General features: G+C 38.3%; 1 protein-coding gene across 1 annotated transcript; it reads left to right on the forward strand.

Annotated features, from left to right (window-relative positions):
- Nucleotides 1–6,309: 6,309 nt before the first annotated feature.
- LOC309581315 (desmoglein-4-like) lies at nucleotides 6,310–27,469 on the forward strand (the record flags this gene model as incomplete). Its single annotated transcript, XM_082295863.1, has 16 exons — nucleotides 6,310–6,357; nucleotides 13,043–13,078; nucleotides 13,447–13,575; nucleotides 14,252–14,407; nucleotides 14,553–14,700; nucleotides 15,600–15,763; nucleotides 16,015–16,149; nucleotides 16,723–16,908; nucleotides 17,087–17,346; nucleotides 18,309–18,451; nucleotides 18,599–18,817; nucleotides 19,970–20,521; nucleotides 22,656–22,804; nucleotides 23,304–23,364; nucleotides 24,789–24,997; nucleotides 26,498–27,469. 16 exons carry the CDS (start codon nucleotides 6,310–6,312, stop codon nucleotides 27,467–27,469), a joined length of 3,567 nt encoding a protein of 1,188 aa, XP_082151989.1.
- Between the last annotated feature and the right edge of the window lie 234 nt (nucleotides 27,470–27,703).

Genomic DNA, 27,703 nt, shown 5'->3' on the forward strand with positions numbered 1-27,703 from the left:
ATGAAACTATTTTTTACTTTTTCATGTGTTTTAAGGGAAGAGACTGATTGCTCTCCAGTGCTTGTGAAGTCAAATAACAGTGTTCCCTTTGCTCCTGAATTGTGAGTGTGGTTCTTTGTCTCCAACCCCACACCCAAATAGAAATTTGCAATGGATTATATTCAAAGTGCTGTCAAGACATTGGCACAGCACAGGGAAGTACACCAATTTCACCCATACCCAAAGTGAGACAGGCAAAATATCAGCTGAGGTACATTAATAAATTGACTGCCCTTCATATAAAATTGTTAGATCAATGTCTTTCTTTAACAAGAAGAAAGTTAATTATGTGTTGCAAGTGATGTTTTAAACATTGTATTTTAAAAGCAGTAATATAAACCATTTATTTTGCACTCACATGAGCTTTGCTTACTGTCTGAACTGAACAGGTTTCCTCTCTCTTATTGTATCAGAAGGTTTTGGTTTTATTTCTTTATTTAGCAAACTAGGAGAAAGCAGACCACGATACAGGCAGCTATGTTCTTACATGCAGCATCGCACATACGAGCAACCTGCAGCAAAGCAGCACACTGGCCCTGCCACTGACCTGTCTAACTTTCCTGTACTAAGACCATTTTCTCCCTCAAGTCAGCAAGGAGTATTCTTCTCCTTTGGTTTCAGTTCCCCTCTCCAAGGATGCTTCCCTTCATACCTAAACATCTTCAAGAAAATCAGCTCTAAAATCACCATCACAGGCCAAAGCCTGTGAAGGCATTAATTCATTATGACTTTGCTAATCCCACCAGGAATACAAGATGTTCACCTTTCATTAATACGAACCATAAGTTTCTAGGATTTTTATTTTCTGTGATAATTGAGTAAAAACTGCAGAAGTTTCTGAACATCTCCTTTCTTTTTTTTGACTTTCAAGTAACAGTTAGGCCAAACTTTGTTCATCTTGGATGCATTCAGAATTTCTCTCTGTACCAGGAGGCCATTGCCTTCACCTATCTGCAGCACTTCTGCATCCTGCTCAGAGCAATGATCCTGATCCTGTCTGTTGCTCTCTCTGGTGAAAGTGAGATAAGATCAAGGCAGAGTCCATTCCCCACAAACCGATACTCTTTCACCAGAAACAAAAGCAAAATCTAGTCTGGACAAATAACAGAAATCAGACAACTGTGTCTACTGCTTTGGAGACCCAGGTAGCTACAAAGCCAAGGCCAAGCACCCTTAGATCTTGCTGGAGGGAATGGGAGATGCTGCATTTGGTTTCTTAAAACAAGTAGTAATCCATCAGCAGTAAAACCTAGAAAACGAAATGAAGGTGATCATCATCCCCATCTTTAAAGGAATAATTTGTGAGATTGGCCACTACATATGAAACTCACTACCTAAGCAAATATCTTGTTGATCTTTACTGCTCCTGGATTGCTGCTGCTTTCCAGAGCCTTTTTGATGTCTATTACCCTGTCTTCCATTCTTCCTTTCTAGGCACCAAAGATAGGCTAAGTAAACTCAAGGAACGAAAAAAAGATCTGCTTAGCCTCTTTTCCTCTAAGAGGTAAAGAAAGTGAGGAAGCTTAGGACAATTTCAGTAGTAAGTGAATTCTGCCTTCTCAATTACGTCTTCCTTTTTAGGAGATAATAATGAATGACAGAGGACAACTTTGGCGTTTGAGAGAGATGGGGAGGGCCACAGTCTCCAAAGAGTTTCTTGACTTTCCAACATGGCACCTGAAGACCTCTGAAGAACTTCTCTGGTCAGCACATCGTGTATTCTCTGATATCACCTCCCAGATGCTGCCATGCCAGTGACTGTTCTATTTTACACCAGAAGTCTGTGCTCCGTCACTGCAGACCTGCCTTACACAAAAAACTTAAGGGAGTAGCATGGTTTGGACATAGGCCTTGGAGAGATCCTGGGCTGCGCAGTCAGGCCCAGGAGCTGGGAAGTACTCCCATGATTGTAATAGCAGAGAGATGACAAGATTGTCTTTCAGTGGTGGGACTCATCACTTAGGGGGACCTGTGGCAGTAACTCATTCAGGCATCCTTAACCTGCATGTAAGCCTAGACCCTACTGCAAACCCCTGAGCCACTGAACTTGGCTTCAGCAGATGAAACTCACTAGCTGTTCATTAAAAATAAAAGGAAGATTGTGCCCCAAAATGGGAGAATAAGAAGGCAGCCAGGAGATGCTAATTGCTTGAAAAAGTAGCAGATGACTGTGACTCAGGGCTCTTATGAATCCAAATATTTGTCTGCTGCTGTTGAATCCAAAGGTTTGACAGAGATGACAGGCATAATCTCAGAGCAATGCAATCATGATTGCATTGCTCTAATCATTCTTATTTCTGCACACTTTTTTCTTATATACATTTTCTAGTTTAGTTGCAAGGCTGTCTTTCTGATTATATTTCTAGGTTTGCCCCACACATTTTCAGCAACTCAGAAATGACATTTTTATCATCATGATTATTATTAACAACTGTCACTAGCAGCAGTAAGCTGAATGAATAGGCTCCAAAAATCATCTCTTCTGAGGAAACTGAAAATTGCCTTTGGCATGATTCTGTGAAAATCAAATTTTAACATTCAATTTCATACCCAGACAGATGGTTGATAATATAATGAGAGAAATTCTTTTGGACTGCTACATATGCTTAGCAATCTGAAATAATGTTAGCAGGAGAAGCCCATACTGCATAAAAGTTTTATCAGCAAAACACAGTGGTCCTGCCGACATTTAAGTGAGATTCTCAAAATATATCAAAACATAAGTATATGATGAAACAGAAACCTGTGTATAATAAGCATGGCAAAGTGTGTCTGTGTGCCTTACCTGTAAAACAAGTCCCAGGAGCTTCAGCTCTATAAATGTAAAATAAGGTATATCAGAGGTGAGTGCTTTGCCATATGCCACTCATAAGTTATCTTCAAGTGCACCAGGTGAGACAGAGTCCTGTCCCTGCTTTGCTGAGGTATTTTACACAATTCACTGCATCTTGCTGTGCCTTGGGTTCTTCATATTAAAACAAGGTAAATCTTACCAACCTCATCACACACTGCTTTGACTGAGCTCATGGCATTTCCCATTTGCCTTCCCCTTCTATTACAGAAAATCTATTTTGTAGTCTTCCATATATGTCTGAATATAACACTGCTAATATAATTTAAATCCGTATTCCTGGGTGTTTGCCAGAAAACAGATAGTCCGGGATTTAGGCTGGATTTCTCTTTCAGAATTGAGGTCTTTGTTAACTTAAGTATGACAGATTCCCTAGGTAACTGCTGGGTAAACATGCTTCCTTTCATCAAGAAGGTAAAGCTAGAGCAGAAAAGTTTAATTGTTTCTGTTGTTGGGGTTTTTGACTTCCCACACAGGAAGGTTAATTTGAGAGTGCAGTATTAGGGTGTGTGTTCATTATTATCTCATGTAGATACGAGACCCTCGAGGGGGAAATTGCTCATTGCTGACCTGGATCAAAAGCCTCCTCTCCAAACCTCACAAGAGGGGCTGTGCCAGGGAGGGGTGGAGAACCAAATATTTTCCTGTGAGATGTTCAGAAAGTTGACAGAAATGTGTGTATATGTATATATTTGTCTGAAAGTAGACTGCATCAAATATGGATGAAGCAGGTTTGAAATCAGCTGCAGGCTTGGGCTTTTGCACTACTGGAGACCCATTTTAAAAAACTGACTCAATAACTGTGTTTTAAAAGTAACAAGACCACTACTATAGAGAAAGGGTGCTTTCAGAAGCACTCAAATACATCAGATAATTCCTGCAAATGGGAGTCGCTAGGATGTGGACTCTTAGCTAGCTCTGTAATATCAGTAGGTCACTGGTCGAATTTTTGGATGCCAAAAAAATATTTAAAAAATCTTTCCATGGAAATAAAAGTTTTAACTGCATTATATGCCAATTATATTTTAAATTATGTAGCTCTGTTTCCAAAATGATCCATGGCCCCTTCCTCTACTGTTTTGTAAGGTGCTAATAGTTGTAAGAGAAAAAAGCACAAAAACATTCATCCAGAATATAAAGGAGAGAAAAGCACCAAGAGCACAAAATGACTGTTAGGTGGATGCCAATGGTACTGTTTTATTAACTCCCATATTCCAAAAGGGTAAAGTCAGCAGATTAGGATTTCTTCTTCAAGCTGCATCAATTTTTTAGTCATTTTAACTTAGAATAAACTCATTTTTAAACATTGTAAATGTGCAAACTGTATTTTTTGAGCATTTGTTTGGAAATCCTATTTGAAATTTCATGACAAGTTTTCCCACTGAAGAATTGTTCTTATTTATCTTTTCTCATATGTCCACGTGTACTCTTCATAATGAGGTATGGCACAGAAAGAGGCAGTGGTAACAGCTGGTACTTCTGTTTGCACTTCTGCTGAGGCTATTATAGTTGTTTGAGGCATTTCATCATCTTTTTCAAATTGTCTTCTAATAAAAAAAAATTGACACAGCAAGGGATATTTTGGTCTGTAAAAGAACATGCCTATTTTACATTTGCAAGAAATAACTTCTTCTATTCAGTGGTCAAAATAGAATTTCAGCATTGTCAGGAGCAGTTTTGAGTGATACATACTGTCAGTGTTTCTTGGCTATCAGTCTGATGTGAAAGAATAAAAAATACAAAAATAATGTTTCAATTCTGCAAACAAAAAAAAAATTCCATCCAAAAAGAACAATTGAAAAATCTAAAACAAAAAGTGTTTTTAAATTGACTTTTTTTTTAAATGATGATTTATATGATTAAGCAAAAGTTCTGAAATAAGATAATTGGGTTCATAAAGGAATATGCATATTTTATATGTAAAACAATTAACTTTTTACTTAATCCAAAATCAAATTTCAGATTGTTGAGAATTTCCCAGAAAAGAGAAAATCCAGATATGATCCATTTAACACAGCCTGTCCCAGTCTGCCTCACTGACTCACTGCTGGGCATGTTGAGCTCAGCACCAAGAGCTGAGTGACCATGGGGACATGCACGACTGGCTTTGGCAGCCCCAGCCAGCTGCAAGACAGCAAAGTACCCATGCTAAGTGACACAGGGACGCAGCGTGCTGCAAAGCTGCTTACCCAGCAGGAGCACGGGACCTCACCCTGGCAGGGGCTGAGCAGCCACAGAGGTGCTGAGCCCTCTTTTCCCAGCTCAAGCCAAGCCCTGGGAGATGCCAAGCACCATGGAGGGCTCAGCAGGCTCAGAAGCACACCAGTGGTGATGCACTTTCAGGGGCAAAGTGTGCACCCCCCTCCCAGCTTCAGTGGAAGAGCAGACGGTCACTCTGACTTTTTCTTGTCCATTAAGGAGTGGTTCAGGTGTCCCAAAGACAAAAGGAGGCGCTTATAACACCTCTGCTGCACAACAGAGAGCAAAGTGGGGAATCCCCTTTGATTTCTTTGTCCCACACAAAACTGTGCTCCTGCCATCCAAAATGAGGCCACGAGAGAGCTGTGCAGAACATCCTCTCTCCCCTCCACTACCTGTTGTTTTGAGCAGCTCTCCAGTTTATCTGGCATTCTCCCTCTCCACTGTGTCAGCAAGAGCACAGCCCATTGGAAGGGAGAAGTATGGCATGAGGAGGCTTTGCAGATGGTAAAGGCAGAAAATCTTCTTCCTCTACTTCAGATATTCTTGCGGCCTCATGAATAAAGCACTATTTTTTCCCCAAAATTAATATGATACCTGTTTAGCGACAACCCCATTCTGCTTTGACTGCTTCCCTTCTGTGAACAAGGTGCATGGAACTGACTTCTTTGTGCCTGGAAGTAAACAAATGGACTTCTAATTTAAACGAATAATTTCTTAAAGTCCATATTCTTTATGGTAATATTCATTAAGTTCTTCTATTATATAAGGTGCAAAGATAAAACTGGAAGTTGCACCCAAAGCAATGATAAGTTACCATTTTAATGATTCCTTATGTTGTGAGTAATTTATAAATCACTCGGTATCTTCTCAGCAAAGCTTGCCTTCTGTTTTTAAAATGTACCTTCTCGTATCCAACAAAGGGTTTCAGTGCAATAAGAATTTAGGTGTGTCTCCTAGCTTTTACCTGCAAGCAATAATGATGTTGTCAAGCGTTTCAGGTGAGACCAGCCCAGGATTTTGGGGTGGGGAAAGACACTCTGTTATACAGCATCTTCAGTTCTTCCCTCAGAGGGAGGCAGAGACACCTTGAAGGGCCGAGTATAAGGACATATACGGAGCGTCTTTCTAAATAGTCAAAAGAGCTGGGGGGGGGAGGGGTACAGGAACAGGCTTGTAACCACAACTCAGTTGGACTTGTTTCTGAGAAGTCAGATGCCATGGATTGGCTCCCTCACCGAACAGCTGCTTTTCTGTTCCTTTTGTTGGTAAGTCAGAATTTAAAATATTATTTGTAAATTCTGTGACTACAGTAGTTTGGTCTCAGCAGACGATTACATTTTACAGTGTAAACTATTCCCCAAAAATATCTTGTGAAATTTACCATAAAAATCAAAGCTCTGCTCATTCTAAACAGCCCCTCTGAACATTCTATAGAATTAAATTAGCTTTTCATTAAATACTGACAAATGTTTCTTTTTAGACTATTGGCAATCTGTTGATGTTCAAGATGTGACTTTCTATGTTTACGGTATGACTTTTCAGGCAAATGTTTTCTGTGGCTACTATTTAGGGGTCACAATTATTAATAAAATGCTCGTCATTACAAAAAATTTAATGTTTGGATACAATTTGGTTCTGTGTCTTTACTTTTTTATTAGTTGAGGAAATATCTTTTTCTAAAATATTCAAATCTCTTTTTTCTAAACTCATTAGCAAGATTGCTTCAGAGCTGACCAAATCCTACAGCTATATTTGAGAGAAAAAAAAATGACAAAATTTAGTGAAGATCTCAGTTGAGAAAAAATCAAGACTTGGCCTATTATTTCACATTGCAAAGGGTTCCTGTGTTGTAGTGCATTAGTGTCTGAGCCGCCATGTGCTGAGCAAGTGAGTGCATGATGAAAGTGTTACTCTTTGGGTTTGTTTTTCTCGCTGTAAAAGGAAAGTTGTGGCTATGGTCAAGTGGCATAGTTGTTCGATGTGCTCATCAAGGCATGGAAATTACCCAGAAGGGACTTAAAAGGGCTATGGGTGCCCTACTGTTCCTGCAATCTGATTTTTGTGTGGATTAATTTTACTCATCTGTGCTGACCTTTTGAAATTAGGTAGAGGTTTAAGGCCCTGAAGATTGAGAAGAGTGAGATTTCTACTATAGTTATGCCCTATGGTTTTCATGCAATTTTACATTTTACACAGTGTATTAGTAAGGGTAAATGTTTGTTAACTTCTCATTACTGACTTTTCTAGAAATGTTGTAGTCTGAGAAAAAGTTTGTGTTATAGAATAAGAAATCCTAAAACCATTTGGAAAATGCAATCCATTAATTTTAGGTGACAGCTCTGCAATCAGTAAAGTAGAACTAACACAGAGTAGCTGCCAAGCAAACAAGGGCAAAACTTGGCAAAAGCAAGTTATGGTTCAGATAAGTTTCTGCTTGTTCAAGGCAGCACAGAGGTGTCTGAGGCTGGCCTGTTGCACACCACACTCACACTTCCGGATTTTCATGTAGCACTAGTAACTACTCATTTTACTCAGTTACCTGGTGATGCACACTCCCAGTGTGTCGAGGTTCAAAAAGTTTGACTGTGTTGTTATCTAAGATCTGTCCATTCAAAAGAGATTTTACTGCTTTACTCCTCTCAGCAACTCTGGAGCCATTTTCTTTCTTTCAGTGTATTATTGTTACAATTGTGAGTGATGGACGGTAGGTGTTGGGTGAGAAAAAAGGAGGGATTCTGAAAAATGCCATTGTGTTTTGATGACTATCAAATATTTGAACTTCTACAACCCAGAGGAAAGCCTTGTTCTTGTTATGCGTTGCTCTGCCCAGCAATGTTCATGATGGCCTGTGCAGCTTAATAGCATCTTTCAGCACTTTATAGAAAGGTGGCAGACAAACTGTAGAGATCATTAAATTATAATGATAATGTAGAGATATAAATTATAAATTTACGTATCCAGTGTTAGTGTATTCTGAGAAAGGATTTTGACTTTCAGCTTGACTAATCTTTCATGAAAATCACCTGTCTGAATGGTGCTTCTGGTTAGTATATTGTTAATAAGTTGCATCAAATAAAATTACCGTGAAGTTATACATATTTTAGTACACTACTGCATTGTCAAAAAAAATAAAAGGAAACTTACCAGCCCTGAAACAAATAATTTTCTCTATGGATTTCACCATTGGTGGGACTGATTCTGCAACCCTTGTTCATGTGACTTCAAAGGCATTATTCTCATGAGTAAGGGAGTTCTGTTTGTGATACCAGCACAGACACGTTTTATGGAAATAACCTGTTTGATCGGGTATGACTCTTCTCCTGCCAGCTATCATGTGACAGCCAATAATTTTAAATTCACCACATCTCTTATGCACTTTTGTCTGGATACATTTTCCCATGTGTTATCTATGCTTATTTCCCCCCCCCCCCCCAGTTGTTAGGCTATGGTTACGCATCATACTAATAACTTGGTTGCACATAAAAATAGTCAGGAGCTAAATCCTCTCCATGCATATTCATATGAAACATCTGCCAGAACTGAATCAGGAACCTATAGGTTCTTCTGCCAAAAATTTTATTGTAGAAATAGAAACTAAAGCAATTCCAGATGCAGGAATTATCACCTAAGACTAGGTACTTAAGCCTGTAGTTTTACATTCCTGAGTAAAATGGCCGTTAAGCAAACATGCATTTGCAGCCAGAACACTCAAAGTCATATCAGAATTCAGATTTTATTGGGGAGGTTTATTAAGGGCACTTAGCATGACTAATTTGAAAAACTCAAATTTTAATGATAATGGCATACACCCTATATTGAAATTACTTTTCTGTTCATTTTTCTAATGGTTAAGCTCAGTTACTCTATGGAAATATATTGTATCTACATACAATAAAAGATAACAATAGGACAACAGAAACAATCTCAGTGGAATCTTTCCCAAAGTGTTCAGTTCTTTGAATAAACTTATTTTAAAATAAATCAAACTTCAAAGTATATTCTTCAGCCTGACACGAGCATTGTCATAATTCCTGAATAATTCCTCTCACAACTGTTGAAATAGTAATGGGTTCTCCATCCTGGGTGAAATTCAAAGTATTGCTAACACAGGAAACACCTTACCTCCTCTGAATCAGAAAACAAAAGGCCAGAAAAATCATCTAGAAAATCTTCCCCTTTAAATTGGATGAAGTACATTCATTAGTGACATATGAAAAGGCAAAGTATAGAAAAAGAAAATTGTGTTTCAATTAAAAAGTGATCAAATTGCATATTTTAAAAATATGAGTGTTTGTCTTATGTTTGAACTCTACTTCTCATTATTTCATATGCACTGATGTATCACTTTTTAAAGAGATGTAGAATGAATAAAGGGAAGGGTTCATTATTGCAACCCTTTTCTAGTCAGGGCTGTGGATGAGTAAGAAAGACGTAAAAGTCCCAAAATGCTGACAGTACCAGAGCTACCACTGCAGCCTGATGACTAATACAATACGTGTGAGTTCTCAGCACTCCTCCCATCCAGGCCAACAACAATGCCACTGTTGACTTCAAAGAGAGAGAAGCAGATCCCATATGAATAATGCTGGGAAGATGTTAAAGGCGTGTTCAGCCATTTAGATTTGAGTAGGTGGAGGAGGGAGGATTCCATAATTACATATGATATTGCATGGTACTCAATTAATGATTAGTTAATTCTTGTTTGTAAATTGCTTTGAAGGTGCGAAGAACCATACACATCCTATGGCCCTAATTCTGTCCCCAGGTACATCAGAATAAATCCAGAATAACTCCAGTGTGGCTCTAAGTTGCCACTTTGGACACAAGGTCCAGGTATCGCTACAATAAAAGACAAGCTTTCAGACAGACACTGTACAGATGACAGAAACCACAGACTTGTTTCCTGCCTGCACATCTCCCAACCCAAAAGAGAAACAGCTTGTGCAACCAGCCTCTAGATTCTCTGCAGCTTCCTTTTTTCACAGTCTCTCAGAGACTAACAGGACAGCAAATCTTGGTATCATTCTGACCAGCTTGCCTACCCCAAGGTCCTCAGGATGCATCCCACACATTCCAGTGGCTCCTATTGCTTTAATTATTGTTTATCCCTGTGTCTATGGAAAGTACTGTACTTGGATACTGGTTTAGAAGGGAATTTTTTTAACTACCTAGAAATTTGCAGGAGTTAGCTGCTAGGAGACAGAACTTATCTTCTGGAAATAGCACTAGAAAAAAAATATTTGCATCCCAGAAAAAAGATTAGAAATAGACAACTGGGTTAGGGGAAGCCTTCTAACTGCTGGTGACAGTGGAGAACTGGAAGGCATTAGCTGGGGAGGCAGAGGAACCTCTATCCCTGGATCAAGTTGGATAAATGCAATTTCAAAATTGTTCAGGTGAACTAGACATCTTTGTCTGATGTCTGCCTGCCCTCCTTCCTATACAACAGCCATAACAGAGAGACATATCAAACACAGACATCAAGTTCATCAGATCAGCCATTTCAAATAATAACACAAACTGTACTAAGGACTTTGAATTCAAGATCTTCCATTACCAACAAGTAGCAGAATGGGGTTTTCCTTAGCTATCACAGGACAACTGTGGAAATACAGGGCCTAAATTTACAATCCACAGCATCACCAATGGACAAATTCCTGACATTCCCATTGCAGGTGCTCAAAAACAAAGGATGAGACTGCAGTGTAAAATATGTATTTTTCACTGCTTGAAAACAGAACTCCCTATAGGCTGGAATCAAGAGGTTTATGAATATTCATGTCCTTAAGTAATAGAATTCTTTACAGGCATAATTCTTATTTCAGAAAAACTCAGAATAGTTTTTCAGAGTATGAGAGTGATGTGGTTGGGTGTGAGGTATTAGTCTCACTGTTAAGTAACAGGATAGGCCATAGGACACAGACAGCAGACAAGATTCACTAACATTGCACTGGCAGGTGTATACCCATACATTGCCAGGTCAAGACAATTGTTTGCATGCCAGAAGGGATTTCAGCCTAAGGGTGGAGAGGATTTCATTGTGCTCACCAAAGGAGGCCCTGCCTGTGGGATAGACTGATAAGAGATGTTCAATTAGTGTTATTTCTGGTGGACCTCATCACTCAGGTTCTCTAGTGTAGTCTGTCCCTTTGACTCTTCCATGTTCCCCAGGCTCCAAGGGGGATTATAAAAGAAGAGGACTGAGCTCCCATTGGGGCAAACAAACCCTGCTGTTCACATGGAGCCTGATATCGTCCCTTCTGAGATGAGGAATGGCTGCACATGAATTTGAATCCTATTCTGAAGCTGAAGATTTAAATAGTCATAAACTCAATGTCAATTAGAAGATGCATTGATGCTTTTAGCACAACATGAACATGTTGTAGTGATTCCTGCAGAGTACTTTTCTTAACCATTTATGTCAATAGCTTGCTCAAACAAACAAGGAAAAAATCCTTACTCTGTGGAGTCCAGTAAATTTCAAGCTCTATGCACATCAAATGGGCAAATCCACAGTCTAAACTCCTTCATTCAGAAGCAGATTAGGGCATCTGTTGTAGGCCACGGTTTCAGGGAATGTTTTGGGCAAAACCAAATCATTGGAAACATTGTTTTGTAAATGACAGATGGTAAACTCTTGCAACATAAAGGTAAATGGGGAAAAGAGAGAGAGAGGAAGGAGGTGAAACTGCTGTTCATTCTTCTGTTGCATGTAAGAAGTTGTCTTAACATGAAGTAAGTGGAAAACATTCTGTGTCCATGTTCCAGCCTTGCCAGTAAAACTCAATAAATTTGAAGTGAGGAAAGTCCCATGATGTAATGATAGGATAAAAGATTGTCACCGATTTTATCCAAGTATAACTGACATAAAACCCCACAGATAAAACATATCAGATAAAAAGCAGCCAAACCAAACCAAAACAAAAATCTATTGGAAATTATAAGGAAGTGAAATACTCATATCTGCAGCTGTTAAAATTTGTTGAGAAAAGAGAAACACTGCAATACTTTTTGAGTCACCTGGATATTTTGTTTCTTCCAATGATGAATGAAACAAGCAGCCAGTCCTGCAAATCCCACATTCTTCACCCTTTATTGTCTGAAGAAAGCCGAAGATCTTAAACCTGAAAGAGATGCTCTGAAGAAGAACATTCACCAAGCGAACTTCATTTTCACACCCTATTTAGGAATAAAGTTAATTAAACTGTGCCTTCTTTTAAATTGTGCTAATCAAGAAATTGAGGGTTCTCTCATTTAAATTTTAATTTTAAAGTAATTACATACTGCATCTGATCCTGCCACCTTTATTTACTCAAGACTAGTTGCATAGTTAGGTCTCAAATCAAAATCTACTGTACTCCAGGGAAATCTGCCTGAAAACTGCAGGTGGGTTTCCATCTTACATTAAATCTCTTCAATCTCACTGGGAGGTTCCAAGAATACATTTTCATTCTTTTTGGTTAAATTACACAATTAAGTATTCCAGGTTTATTGTGGACTTAGTAAATAAGAAAAAAAAATAACGAAAAAAGAATAAATTATTTAGGATAAATACTTCTCTAGTTTCCTAGACAGTTTGGTAACGACTCTTGCAACCACTTCCCTCTTCAGCTAAGGTGTTAAAAATCTGTGTGAAAGCTTTATTTTGATGAAGGTATAGCTTGAAAATGTCTCTGGCGTACCCATTCAAACTCAAAGTTCTGTCTTGAAAGACAGAATGGATTTTGAAGGTCTTAACTGTCAAGGAATTCAAGTGCTGGATATAGAAATAATTGAATTTCACCGAGTCATTTGTGGAAATCTTGTAGCTAATGTCTAGATAAGCTATTGCAATAGGCTTGAAGAAAAGTACTGCTCCAGGCCTGCAGTATAGCAATGTCTTACAGTTGGGTTTTGTTTGCTGCTTTTGCCTTGCATTTTTACATGACAATCTTATTATTGTTCTTGCAGGTACTCTTGGATTTCAGCACAGGATTTCATGTAGAGGTAATACATATTGCTTGAGAAACTGTTTTTCTGATTAAATTAAATGTAACAATGAAAAAAATCATTTGGAAAATACTGAACTAAGATGCTTCTGAACCTGAAGATTGAAAACATATTTAAATATTAAACAGCTGCAGGTAATAACCTGCTCACCCTCTCAAGAGAAACTCACCTAAATCTAAATGAGTATCTCATACAAATGAGCAATTTTAAAATAAACATGTACAGTCATAGAGTTTGGGACTCGCAGACGTAAAAAAGCACATGGTCTACAAAAATCTCTTTTCTCCTTACTGTTGGAAATTATAATTGTCTGTACTTATTTAAAATGGATTGAGGTCATATGATACTGGAACTCTCTGTCAAAGGTAAAAGAATGGGATGAAAACGGAACAGCAAGATGGAAAACCTTTAGAAGACAAAAACGTGAATGGATCAAATTTGCTGCAGCTTGTAGAGAAGGAGAAGATAATTCCAAGAGGAATCCAATTGCCAGAGTAAGTAGAAAAAAAACCACAAGTATTCACTGACAAGGAAGTTCTTCCGAAGACAGGCTGATAAAAGCAGAGGGATGTAAAAATATATATGCTTAGAGTAGTCAAAGCAAGGAATGTAGAATAAAAGAAAGATGAAGCAATATTCCCAGCTCTGCTGAGACAGTCTCATAAAGTGAAGCTGTGTGGCTGCTGAGGAGTGACCAGAGGCTTCCTAGAACATTGCCATGAGTCTACTCCCCAGGCAGCTCTAACCAGTGTCTTTGTTCTAGATCATGACATTTTTCTTCTCTCTCTCTCCTCCTGAAAAACCCCTGAGCGAAGTTCAAAGATAGTACATGACTTGTGGGAAACAGAAAAAAGAAAATATCCTTCTGTTCGCTCACTGTAACCATGCCCTTACAGAGGTCCAACCACAGTGTGACGCCCTTGGAGATTTCTCTCTCCACCTCCCTGACAGATTTAGGAGAAATAGAAAGCCTACCCAGCCCTTAAGGGGAGATGGATCTCTAGGTTAACGTTTTGTAAAAGACCCTTCTATTGATTCTGTGTCAACTTGTAATAAATGGTTGAGAAACTGAAGTTATATAGAATTTTTTACAGGAACTAAGAATAGGAGAAAGAACACTGCAGGTGTCCTCAGTAAACTGGTATAAATTATTATTGTCTGTTACTGCAGATCCGATCAGATTGTGAAGAAGACAATCCAATCACATACAGCATCTCTGGAGTTGGAATCGATCGTGCACCCTATGGAATATTTGTTGTTAACCCGAGAACAGGAGAAATTAATATAACATCAGTAGTGGATAGAGAAATAACACCAGTTTTTGTTGTAAGTACTGTCTTTTTTTTTTACCTTTATAATTATGGATCCAGGCTGGGGCAAAGAGAGCAAAAGACAGCAAATTCGTTTGTTTCAGATTGCTACTTTGCTTACTTACCTTTTGGTTTTAAAACAAGTAAATCTTTTTATTTAGATACGTTGCTTTGCTAAACACTCAGTGACGGGTGTAGATTTGGAACCACCTCTCGAACTTCGAGTCAGAGTTCTGGATATAAATGATAACGCTCCTGTATTTGCACAAACTGTATTTACAGGATCTGTTGAAGAGAGCAGCATGGATAGTAAGTAACTATGTTATGCCTTTTACAATATTGCTAGTGAACCTCACAGAATACAGTTAATATAAACCTGGGGTGCTCTTTCTGCTTTTCTTAGGCAATGACATATATTGGTCAGGGCCACTGCAGAGGAGGGAGCAGCAGATGCTTCTGCAAGTGCTCTTTGAGCCAGGGCCTGAGCTAATTGCTATAAATTAAACAGCAATGCTTCCTTCTCCCTTTCCTCCCACACATGAGTGTTGAATGTTCCAGTTTCTAACCATACCATCATGCAAATTCCTTCAGATGTGAAAATGTAAAATAAATTATTTCATTCCTTCTCATTAGAATAAAAATATCATTAAACTTATTTCCTTTGAGGGTATTTAAAACACATTTTTCCCCATTTTTCTCTTTCAAATATTTGTACTTGCAGCCTCTGTGTTTGTAGTTGCAGAGGATTATTACTAAATAATTCCATACTTAAACTATTAAAATGGCTCTTTTTTGCCAAAAGTACAGCAATCAACATTAGACATGCAAATAGCACTGAGGCAATGGTGCCTAACACTCATTTTCTTCTTTCTAGAAATTCTCATTTAAAGCTATGGAAATTTCTTACAGTAATGTCTACAAGCTCAGTACTTGCTGTATTTTCATATTCCCTATGGTGATTTAAAGAAGTTCAGTGAACATCTGCATTCCTACTGACCTTGATTTTTAGTTCATTTAAAATCATTAACATTGTCAGAATCAGTATTACAAAACTAAACTTCTGGTTTTCTTTGTAAATGCCAAGGATTAGATAGTCTTCTATCATTTTCACACACTAAATTTTAGCACTGTCTTGATGAGTTGTTTGCAGGAACTCAAGAGATTTTCTATTGGGTTTTTTCTATTATTATTATTTTTTTTATTTTTAGACACACTGGTGATGAAAATCATTGCAACAGATGCAGATGAACCTAACCACTTGAATTCTAAAATTGCCTTCAAGATAGAGAGTCAGGAGCCTTCTGGTCCACCCATGTTCATTATGAATAAATACACAGGAGAACTCCATCTTGCAAATTATCTTGACAGAGAGGTAACATTTCCCCTTCCAAAGCTAAATAACATGATACATGGTGATGTAAATGTGCCATGAGAGCGAGAAAAAAAAAAATAGAAGAGAAAGGTTATGGTTTTTACAAATATTAATGGAGAAATGCATGTTTTCAATGCGTTACAATAAAATGTCTAAGTCAAAGTCCTGCATTAGGAAATAGTAGCAAGCATGAGTTATTTATAAGATGCACAGATGGTCTTCTAACATACCCATTTCTCTTTTTGTGACAGCAACATAGTAGCTACACTCTTGTTGTGAAGGCATCAGACCGGGATGGGGCTGCAGATGGAATGTCATCCGTTTGTAGCTGTAACGTGAAAGTTATTGATGTTAACGACAACTTTCCAACTCTTGCTCAAAGCTCTGTAAGTTTCCAATAACAAAAGCAGCAACACTGATTTAAAACCCTGTTTAAAAGCCCCGTTGATAACAGAGCCCTTACTAACCCATAGAGAACTTTCACAATTACATGGTCCACTGGAATAACAGGGTTGTTCCCTTGAAGCAAGCTCAAAATACAATCCATGACTTGTGCACCAATTCTGGTAACATACACATAGATTATTTTTGTATTCAGAGATGTCAATCCAGACACTGTCAGGACTGACTTCTTTGTATTCAGAGAAATCCTGTCATTCAGGTGCCCAGACCCCTGCAATACGGCCAGATTATGTAGATTAACCCAATTTTTGGAAGATCATTTCTTATGGAAAGCACAAATCCTTTTACTCTATGATGCCTCTGCCTTTGAGCTGATACAGTTTTTCAAATCTGTAACAATAATCACAATTTGCCCAGAAGACTTTTTTTTTTATTGTATTGGCGTGGACTGTGCTTTTGAAAGAACATCTTTCAAAAGAACCTCTTCAGACAGCTGTGTTTTCCTCACATTATGTATATATTAATATTTGCTAAAAGGTATTTATCTGTCATTTCAGTTTTCAGCAAGTATTTCAGAAAATTCACTCAGTTCAGAACTGCTACGAATACAAGCTCTGGATGCTGACGAAGAGTTTACAGACAATTGGTTAGCAGAGTTTTTCTTTATATCCGGTAATGAAGATAACTGTTTTGAAATTGTTACAGATCGAGCTACAAATCAAGGAATCCTTAGAGTAATTAAGGTATGGAAAAATACTATGATTCAGCTCTTGAAATAGTCATCTTAAAATTTTAATTAATCGTAACAAAATTGAACAGGCAGTAAAAACACTGTCACTCAACCACTTAAAATAAAAAATATTTTTAAAATATTAAAGGAGCTTTTATGTATTATCTAGTTCTTTGTGGTTTACCTTTTAGGAGCTGGATTTTGAACATATCCGAACTCACTCACTGATGATTGGTGTCAGGAATGTAGCTGCCTTCCACCACTCTGTTGCACATGAGTACCAAATATTTGGAACACCCCTCACAGTAGAAGTGAAAAATTTGATTGAACCACCAAAATTTCATCCATCTTCAGTTGTGTTTTCCCTGGCAGAAGGTGCAAGAGCAAATTATGTTGTAGGAACGTACACAGCCATGGATGAGGACACCAGAACTATTGCAACAAATGTTGTGTAAGCTCTGCTCTGCTTAACTTCCTGGATGGAATAATTCTTTTGAGATTTCAATGGGATGAGGAATAGGTATTTTAAAGGATGCTTTAAAAAACAATGTTTATTGATTAGCAATAGAAAAAATGGCAATAGAATAGTATTATATGGTATCATATTATATATTATATAGTATTATATTCTATATTATTATAGAATAGTATATAGCCCATTTTTTGTGCTATAATTGCTTTTCTTTCCTGACTACTTTCCTTAGCCTTATGTACAAGACAAAGAAAATATCATTTCTCTAACATGCTGTAACTCGAATAAATTAGAACAGGGGGGTTTTCTTACTCAGCCTAAGAATGTGTTTTCTTGAAACTTTTGCTACAAATAGGGAATTCTTTAGCATCTTGAAAAAAGCAGGCAAAAAATCCCAATAATGGTCAATATTATCCAATCAGAATAGAAGATGTCTCTACCAGTTCATTCTATGGTTAAAAAAATATTTACACTTATTTCTCTTGAAATCAATGATAATAAGTGGGACCATAATTTGCTTTACAGTGTATGTAGAAATAAATACAGCCTATTTAAAAATATTTGAAAAAAAATTCATAAAACAGAGAAATGTGTCAGCAAATACAACTGTATAGTGTTACAGGAAGAGCTGTGGATTTAAGCATTGATGTCAACAATGGTTCTAGTTAAGGTTTACAGGATCAAAAAAAATTGTACTTTTGGACTATGATGCCACTTTCAAACTAAAATGGGCTTCTATGCATTTGCTTTTTTCCTAATTACTTTTCTAGTCTACATCTTTTGGAGTCTGTGTGGATTTTGCTTGAACTGGGTGAAATGCAATAGGACTTAGCATAGCCTAAAGAAAAGTGTTCCAAAGTGCCAAGTTTCATCTGCAATATAAATATGTAACACCTATATTCATAGCATAACGCTGAGTATTTTCACTTCACCAAACACAGATATAGTATAGGACGTGATCCAGCTGCCTGGTTCAGAATCAATCAAAACACTGGTGAAATCACACTGAACAAAGTTATTAACCGGGATTCAGTCTATGTAGTCAATGGGCAGTACCAAGCAGAGGTCCTGGCTATCACCCGAGGTAAGAAAAGAGATTAAGTTTTGCAAAATAAACTCTTTTTGTTCCAGATTTCTCTCCGTGTTTTTCCTGTTTCTAGTTTTCCAACCCTAACTGCATTATTGATAGTGTCAATATTCCCTCCTGACAACAAATATCTTATTTTTACAGGGGTTCCTCGATACACTGCTACTGGCACAGTTGTGCTTTCAATAGATGGCATCAATGCCAACTGCCCAACTATTAATACTGAAATGAGGAAAGTATGTATGCATTCCCCATCGGTGATTATCTCAGCAAAGCACAGGGATGGTGATCTCTATGCTACTCCCTTTACATTCAGCATACATGGTGAACCTCAGACTACATGGATTATCAGGCGAATAAATGGTAAACTAACCTACATTTTATAACAGAATAAATCACAGGAATAAGCTCTTATCTAAGATATCTGACTAGGATGTTATTTTATTAAAAAAACAAAACACTTACTAGCATCTATTCAAATCTCAGTTAAATGTGAATCTAAGAAGTTACTCCAAATTCGAACATACGCATGCATACATATATCTATAAATCATATTATAACTAGAATCAGAATTATTACATGGGTTAGCATTTAAAGGAAACTGAAAAATTACTGATAAAAATAGAGCAGCAAATCTGTACTCTGAGTATAACTATGACGAGCCTTTACTGGTCTAAACAAAAGGAATAATTTGATACTTTTTTATTTCTATGTTATCTAAAAAATCGTAAGCATATGAAAAAACTCTCACATTTGTGTTAGAGTATGAAGTGTATAGTTAGCAGAGCTTTACTTTTATGAGAGGCATATGAAAATGGCAAATTAAGATTACGACTTTTGTAATTTATTGTAGCAATCACACCTACTCGTATTTTAAAGAAAATTGGTTTAGTCAGTGTCCAGTGAAGCTATGCCAGTTTCCTTCAATAGGACATGACAAACTAATGAGTTCATCAAATCTCATGCATTACTAATTGACAGAATTTGCATAACTTACTGTTTACATAGAAGACTACATGAAATGGCAAATATCAGAATTGCAAGTATTCTTGAGTCTCCTACCTGTCCTCAACAGTTGCAAATATGTAGGTTTAAATATTCTAAACCTACTGAAAAACTTTTTGAAAAACATATATGAGCTCCTTGAGAGAGGAAAAAGAAATGCATAAAACTTTCAACTTTTATATTTACCATCGTGCAAATAAAATTTGGGAAAAGCAGCAGTGGAAATAAAAAATTTCATTTTCCCCTTTTGTATTTCTCAAGTGTAAGAGTGATAACTAGACTGATTTGACTCAGGTTTTCCACAAAAAAACCCAGGCATAGATGACTATTATATGTTTCAGCTTTGCATAAGTACTGTAGATGCATAAGTAATTGAGGTGCTTAGAAAGGGAACAGTTTGTTTCATTCTGTTCTATGAACATAACACACAAGTAGTATAGATTTGTAGAACATTTAAGTCAATACATTCATCTAAATATTTTTCTCTTCTTTTTTTTTCCCCCTCCAAGATTCCTCTGCAGAACTAGTGGGCCAGAACATAGACTTTTACCTTTATAGGATCTATGTTGTTGTGAGAGATAACCAAGGCCGACGCTGCGCTAGACCACATATCATTCCTGTGCAAGCTTGCCAGTGTGATAGTCGGAATTACTGCACCAGTGGGGCCACAAGAATAATTATCATCGGTGGTGGTGGTGCTGGTGGCAGTGGTGGTGGTGCTGGTGGCGGTGGTGGTGCTGGTGGCGGTGGTGGTGGCACTGGTGGTGGTGGTGGCACTACTGGTGGTGGTGGTGGTGGCACTGGTGGAGGAGGCTGGGAAGAGGGAGGACAACAAGGTGGTGGTGATTATGGTGGTCAGATTAGACCTGAAGGAGATTTTGAGGACCACACAGACTGGCAGGGTTATACTGATGGATATGATGGAGGTGAGGAAGGATATACTGCCTCCACTGATGACGGCTATGCTGGAAATGAAAATTATGGCAGAGACTACCAATCAAATACCACACTTAGCGGTGCTGCCATTGGCCTGATGTTTCTCGGTGGATTAATATTTGTTCGTGAGTATAAAACTAAGAAAACAATTTTATTACTTTTCTAAATAGTGTAAATAGAATTTTTAGTTCGTCTAAAGACGAATTTTTAATTTGTCTAAAATGAGGTTGCTTTTTCAGTTGACTGTTAATCCATGGGCTTGTATTGGCCATTTGACAGAGAAAAAAATGGTCTTTTAAATTAAAAGAATTTCTATATATTTTATGTTATACATACCTACATTTTTCATTCAAAATTAACCATTTCCTTTCTAAGACCTGTTATCGAATTCTTAGACAGAGTTATCTTATCACTTACATTTTGCAGTTTGTACTTCCATTACACTACTAGAAGAAATGTACAACTATCAGCTCCAAATTGGGTATGAAAGGATCTAAAGAACAAGATTCCTTTGAACTCAAAGCCAGATTTCAGTAGTGGAACAATAAATCATCTCAGATTTTGAAATTTTTGGCTACTCCTTCCAAACATTACATCTAATAAAAAACAAGTCGCATTTATGATAACAGGATCAAAACAGAACATTAATTCATTTGTCCTAGCATTCATAAAGAATTATGAGCTTCATGGATTCAAGTTAGAATTTATATAAGCAATTATTTCTCAGACCACCACAATCATAGATGATCAACCTTTTTTCATGGCCTGGGCATCAAGTAATCAACATCCAAAATTTCCCATTGAAGAAATACTGACTACAAAACCTGAGGAAACTGAGGGTTTTTCCACTGATTTTTTGAGGAGGGGTGTTTTGTTTGGGTTTTGATCTTTGTTTAGTAGGAACAAACAAACACAAAATCTTGAAGCTTCAAAAGGCTGTTCAGTTTGTAGTCCCCAGATGGTTTATCTTACAGAACAGACTGTCTCTGCCTTTGGAAATCTCCCCTGGTAGCCTGGAGTAAATATGTCCTTAGTCATGCAGCATGAGGCAGCACTTTGTACACGGTATAGCCCCTTTCCATTTTCATTTCATTTTGATGTTCAAGAAATCAGAGGGCTGGAGCAACTCTCCTATGAAGACAGGCTGAGAGAGTTGGGACTGTTCAGCCTGGAGAAGAGAAGGTTCCAAAGGAAACCTTAGGGCAGCCTTCCAGTACCTAAAGGGGGTCTGCAAAAGACCTGGAGAGGGACTTTTTACAAGGGCAGGTAGTGCCAGGACAAGGAGCAATGGATTTAAACCGAAAGAGAGTAAGTTTAGGAAGAAATTCTTTACTGTGAGGGTGATGAGACAGGGGCACATATTGCCCAGAGAAGTTGTGGATGCCCGATGCCTGGAAGCGTTCAAGGCTAGGCTGGATGGGTCTTTGAGCAACCTGGTAAGTGGAAAGTGTCGCTGTCCATGGCAGAGAGGTTGGAACAAAATGATGTTTAAGATCCCTTCCAACCCAAGCCATTCTATGATTCTATGAATTAATATTGCATTGCCTTTCTAAAATAAGCAGTGTTTTTGATGCTGGCCATTGCAGCATTCTGCAATTTCCAGCACTGGGTTCTTTAAACTACTAAGTATAATACCGCACTCTGGGAAACCTGACTCACTCTACAGAAACATTTGGTGAAACTAGGGCTTGGGATTTGCCCCTACTGCGTTTTCAAATCAAACATTATGCATACGTGATGTGAAAATTGCAACTGGAGCCTTAGCCAAAGATCACTGTAGTGGGTGGATTCTCCACTGATTCGCATATTTCTGTTATTACTAACGTGTATTACTTTTCAATTGCTATACTTGAAGAGACAAATGTATGCTTATATATCAGGGAAGAATAGCACTGAATGCTATATAGCAAGACTTGTCCTGTTTGTTTAATTTTCATATGTACGCAATTTATATTGGTTCAGCTGAGATAGATCAAAGTCTATTCCCAGGTGCACAAGCATAAATTTGGAGTAACAGCCCCACCCACCCCTGTGTTGCTCTGCTATAACTAAAGGTACAAATTATTCTGAATTTCTAAATACATGCATCCCCATAAGCAGCTAATGATTCTGAAAGCCAGACTTACAGGCTTCTTGGTTAGAAACATTTTAAAGGCATATTTTCAAAAGTTCATCAGCACCTGCCCTCTGGGGAAAGCAGCTATTTCTGTACTAAATAAGATGTACTAAATCCTTGTTTCCTGTTCCTTTCCTGTTAAGTGATACCAATTTTGATGTCAATGAGCGACTGTTGTGGCTGTGGACCTGGCGCTGCAGGTGGAGTTGGAACTGGATTTGAACCTGTACCTGAATGCACAGAAGGGGCAATTCATCCATGGGGAATAGAAGGTGCACAGCCTGAAGACAGGGTCAGTACATCCCATGTTTCTAAAATCAGAAGAAATTCATATTTAGAGAGAAGGCTGCATTTGACTGTAGTAGCACTGTGTCATCTAAAACAAGTCTAGCATTGTCAACAATTGCCAGGCAGATATGACAGGTGATTCTTAATTACATTCACTGATGGAGTTTATGTGTTTAAAGTTGGGCTCAGTTAGCTTGGCACAACAGCTTGGTGTTACTATTCCTTATGTTCACTTACAATGAAACAATAACTAACAAGCTTCTTCAGTGCAAGTTTAGGAGAAGGGAACACAAATCATCTTCACTGATCATTGTTCGTGTTGACAAGGAAAAACCTTGTAGTCTCTTTTTTTGTTTTGTTTTGTTTGTTAATGGAGATGGTGATAATGAATAACTGTCATTAACAGTTTGGACTGCTAATTCCTTAACATAATTCACAAAGTCTTGGTCTTCACACGGGAATTGCAAGGTAATCATTCAAGGAGTCAAAATGTTGTTTTCCAGGATGTCTCGCACATTCTTGCCCCAACAACAGCAGCAGGAGGTGATTTTGGTGAACCTTCTGGTAAGCAGATCCTTAAATCTTTTATTTTATGCTGTCATAAATTTATCTTTCAGAACCTCATGCCTTCTGATCCATGAAGTCCTTTGGTTTCCCAACTATAACCCAACTCTTCCAATCTTACATCTGCACATAGTCAAACTAATGCTGGTAGGACCTCCAGTATGAATTAAGAATCTGGGATTTGAGCTTTTGAGCAGATTAATTTCAGCAAACTACACTTACCTTGAAATATCTGCCAAGGCTTTCAAATCCCAGGCATTTTTTTTTTATCAGTGCAGCTACAGAATGGAGGGTCTTTTCAAGACACCAGAAATCAATCTTTAGCCAGAATAAGAATATTTCTTTCATAACTTGGGTAAAAGGTTCAGTTCTTCCCAGATTCCAGGCTCTGCTTCCCATAAGGGAGCACATCAAATAGCTAGTTAATTACTGACTGTCTAGGTGTGTTAACCTAGACAAGCTGGAACATAGCACAGTAAATTTATGCTTCTGAGATAAGGTTCCTCTAGGAAGTCAGTGATCATAGTGAATAAGTCAAGCTGTGCAGTGCCACTTTCTCCCCCATTCCTTACTTCAGAAGAGGAAGGAAGCATGCTGGCACAGATCCATTTTCACTAGCTTCTGACAAGAAGAAATGTTACTCTGCGAGACAACTTCTCTGCTATTATACAAAAATGTTCTCATATTTCTCATTTCATAAAAAGGAAAAAAATATATAATTTAGCCTGTTTCCTAGTGTAACCATAGTCAAGGTTACTGTACGCAATTCTTTTATTATAATATGTGCTGATCGTTAAGAAAACTATTTCCTTATTATCATGTATTAAAAAAATCTGGAGAAGATAAAATCCTGTAAGTATTACTTTATAACTTATTGTAAAGACCATTTTCATTCTGGATTTTAAACTGGTGGTTATTATGATCCATTGTTGTTCTCCCCTAAAAAATCTCACTACTAGAAAATGTGAAAGGAGTTACAAAACTCTTTATTTTCTAGGATTTACAAAACTCTTTATTTTCTAAGTGTGTAAGGGAAAAAAATTTCTATGCTTATGTGATCATAAATATACATTTATGTATTTTCATAAATATCCATAATTATCTGATTTTCTAACACAAATCCCATGACGGCATATATATACACTAGACAGAATAATCTTTCCAGCCAATAATAGAAGTAAATCACTGATTTTCTAAAACACATGTGCACATGCTGACTAGCCAGGAATAAAATCAAAGGCTTAGGTATCTGTTAATATGTATGTAATTATTACTGCAGTTTAAATGTTTGGTACCTATGCACGTACCTGTGATTGAAATTGATTTAAAATACCATCAGAAACTCAGTATTTTCCTTACAGCATTTGTAAAAGCAACTGAAAAATTGTGTGTAAATTTTCACAAAGCACTTTTTCTGTTTTCAGAAATATATAATAACACATATGGAGGAGGAGGGGTAGTAGCTTCTGGTGTTGAAGAAACTACAGGGGTTGGCTACGGCACTGGTACAGGCTATGGAACAGCTGGAGGAATTTCTGGAACAGGGGAAGCAAAAGGGTCAATTGGAGGAACAATAAAAGAGTATCGAGAAGGAGGAGTGAACATGGCCTTCTTAGACAACTATTTCTCTGAGGTAATTAGTTGTTTTCTTTGAGTTACATCTGTGAGCATACTTTCTGTTAGATTCTCCTCCACAGGTTACATGGTGGAAATCCAAATTAATTCTACTCAAATTGAAACTTCCATTATATAATTCTGCTGTGAGAGCAAAGTTGACCACACTGAGAGGAAAAGTTACAACACCAGTAGTAGTACTGTCTTTGAGCTGCTGCCATAGTAGATTGATTACTCAACAGTCTTATTGTAAAATTTTTTAAAATTACAAATTTTGTAAAATTTGTACACTGCAGGTATGAGTAGGAAGCAATTAAATGATTTCAGCTTCATAAGTAGCAACCAGGTTTATGTATTTTCCACCTGTTTCAGTGTATAAATATATAATATCTTTGTGAAATTGTTCCCTCCTACTTCCTGTACAGCTTATTTGATGAAGTCATTTTAATCCTTAAAGAACTTTAAACATCCATGCTTCCTTATTTTTATTGCCCTTTCTGCTCCCTAAAAGACTTGTGAACTGCCAGTGACACCGATATGCCGTTTTTTCAATTGGCAACACCTTAATTAGCCTTTACATATGGGATTAAAAAAATAGTATGGAATTTACATGATTAATGGTTTAATGGGCTATATTTTTATTCATATGCATGAACTGTGAGGCATAAATGTTATAATTGCCTGTCACCAAAATATCAATTAAGATATAAGGATTGCTATATTTCAAAATCTAAACAAGGTTTAGTAGAGGAGACTCCACTGACATCCTGAGCATGGATTTCTCCCAGACTGCAATCTTCCTGCCTTTGCCTGGAGCCCTATGTATTAATTGTCTGCTGGCCATAGGCCTCCACATACTACTCCTGTTATCCTCCTGGACCATCTCAACCCCCAAACTCTCTGACTCTCCCTTGCAGGCCTCCCCTTCCACCCTTTCCTGCTTCCTTCAACCTCATGCTGCACTTGTTTTAAATTCTCCTCTTTCCTGCCTGATCTCTCTGTAATGACCACTCCAGGATGCCCAACATCATCCCCAGCTGGCGATTTCCTTCTTCCTCAAAATGGACTACCCTCTGCACTCACCAAGTCTCCCCCACTGTGGACCATCTTCCATCCCATCTCCTCAATCCTGGTCTCTCCACTGCTCCCCTCGCCACCCTGCTCCACTCCTCTTCCTACCATTTTGTTCAGAAACTGCTGCCCAAAGAAGGCATCTCTTTGCCTGTCCCTTTTGCCCCACAGACAGAACCACTGATGACAGACCAAATTTGAGATGCTACATGCTGGCAGAAACAAGAATAAAACACAGTAATATTTTAATAAAGTTATTTCAAGGTTAAAAAATGTTGATGGTATAGTCTGTCCTGTTGATGTCCTATGTTTCAAGTCAGCTGGGCCTTACTGTGGTTAGGGAAACTTTACTGTGGTTTGAGTATTCATGGTTAAAAACCTGACGAAATTAATTCTGTTCTTCTGTTCTTTTTCTTTCTTTTCATTTTTTTGTTTTTGCAAACTACAGAAAGCATTTGTGTATGCAGATGAAGATGAAGGTCGGCCGGCAAATGACTGCCTATTAATCTATGATCATGAAGGAGTCGGTACTCCTGTTGGCTCCGTGGGTTGCTGCAGCTTTATTGGAGAAGATACAGATGAAACATATTTGGATACATTAGGACCAAAATTTAAGACCCTAGCAGAGATCTGTCTGGGCAAAGAGATTGAACCTTTCCCTGATGTCAACCCACCCTGGCCAGGCGTCAACGTTGCCTTCCCCAGCCCTGAGAGTGATCTAAACCTCCCACCACCTGGTACCACCATCGTTGTCAATGGAAGTGCACCTATGCCTGCCCCAGTTGGCACTACAACGGTTGTTACCGAAAACACCTACACATCTGGTGCAACCATACAGCCCCCAAGGCCGATGCCGGATCCCTTGCTCCACGGCAACATGACAGTGACCGAGACCTACACCTCCAGCTCCCCCTCTTTTTCTGTTGACCCTCTGCGCGCATCCAACGTCGTTGTGACAGAGAGGGTTGTCGGGCCTGCGTCTGCCTCTGATTTGCGTGGCATGCTAGATATCCCCGATCTCACAGAGGGCTCCAACGTTATCGTCACGGAAAGAGTCATTGCACCTAACTCGCGACTCCCAGCATCTCTCAGCATTCCTGATTTGGTAGATGGGTCAAACGTGGTAGTGACAGAAAGGGTGTTCAGGCCTGCCTCCGGAATGCCGGGCAGCCTAATAAATATTCCCTCAGAGTTATCGAATGCCCACAATGTGGTGGTCACCGAGAGAGTAGTGTCAGGGTCTGGAATGAGCAGCCTGGGAGGAACAAGTCTAGGGGGAGCAAATCTGGGCGGCCTGAGCAGCACGGGTCAGATGCTCAGTGCTGACTGTCACCTTGGCCAGGGAATGGGCACAGCGTCTCCAGGCACCTCCCGGAGGCGAGTGACAAAGTACAGCACTGTGCAGTACTCCAGTCAGTAAGGCCTCTGCCGGCACCCCTTCCTGCTGAAATCGCCATTTGCACCGACACTCATTAGCTGCCACCCATCAAGAATATTGTTATTATTTATAACTAAGAAATAGCGCTAAAATTTCAGGGATTCCTACTTATGTGAGGATCTCCGAAGGGTGCCCCATTTTGAGGTCAAGTAGAAGCTAGCTTTAAATTTATTTCTTTCTCTCCACCTAGCACTGCAAGAGTATAAACAGACTCTA

Source organism: Coloeus monedula (genome assembly GCF_965178545.1).
Source record: "Coloeus monedula genome assembly, chromosome: 1".
Classification (NCBI taxonomy): Eukaryota; Metazoa; Chordata; class Aves; order Passeriformes; family Corvidae; genus Coloeus; species Coloeus monedula.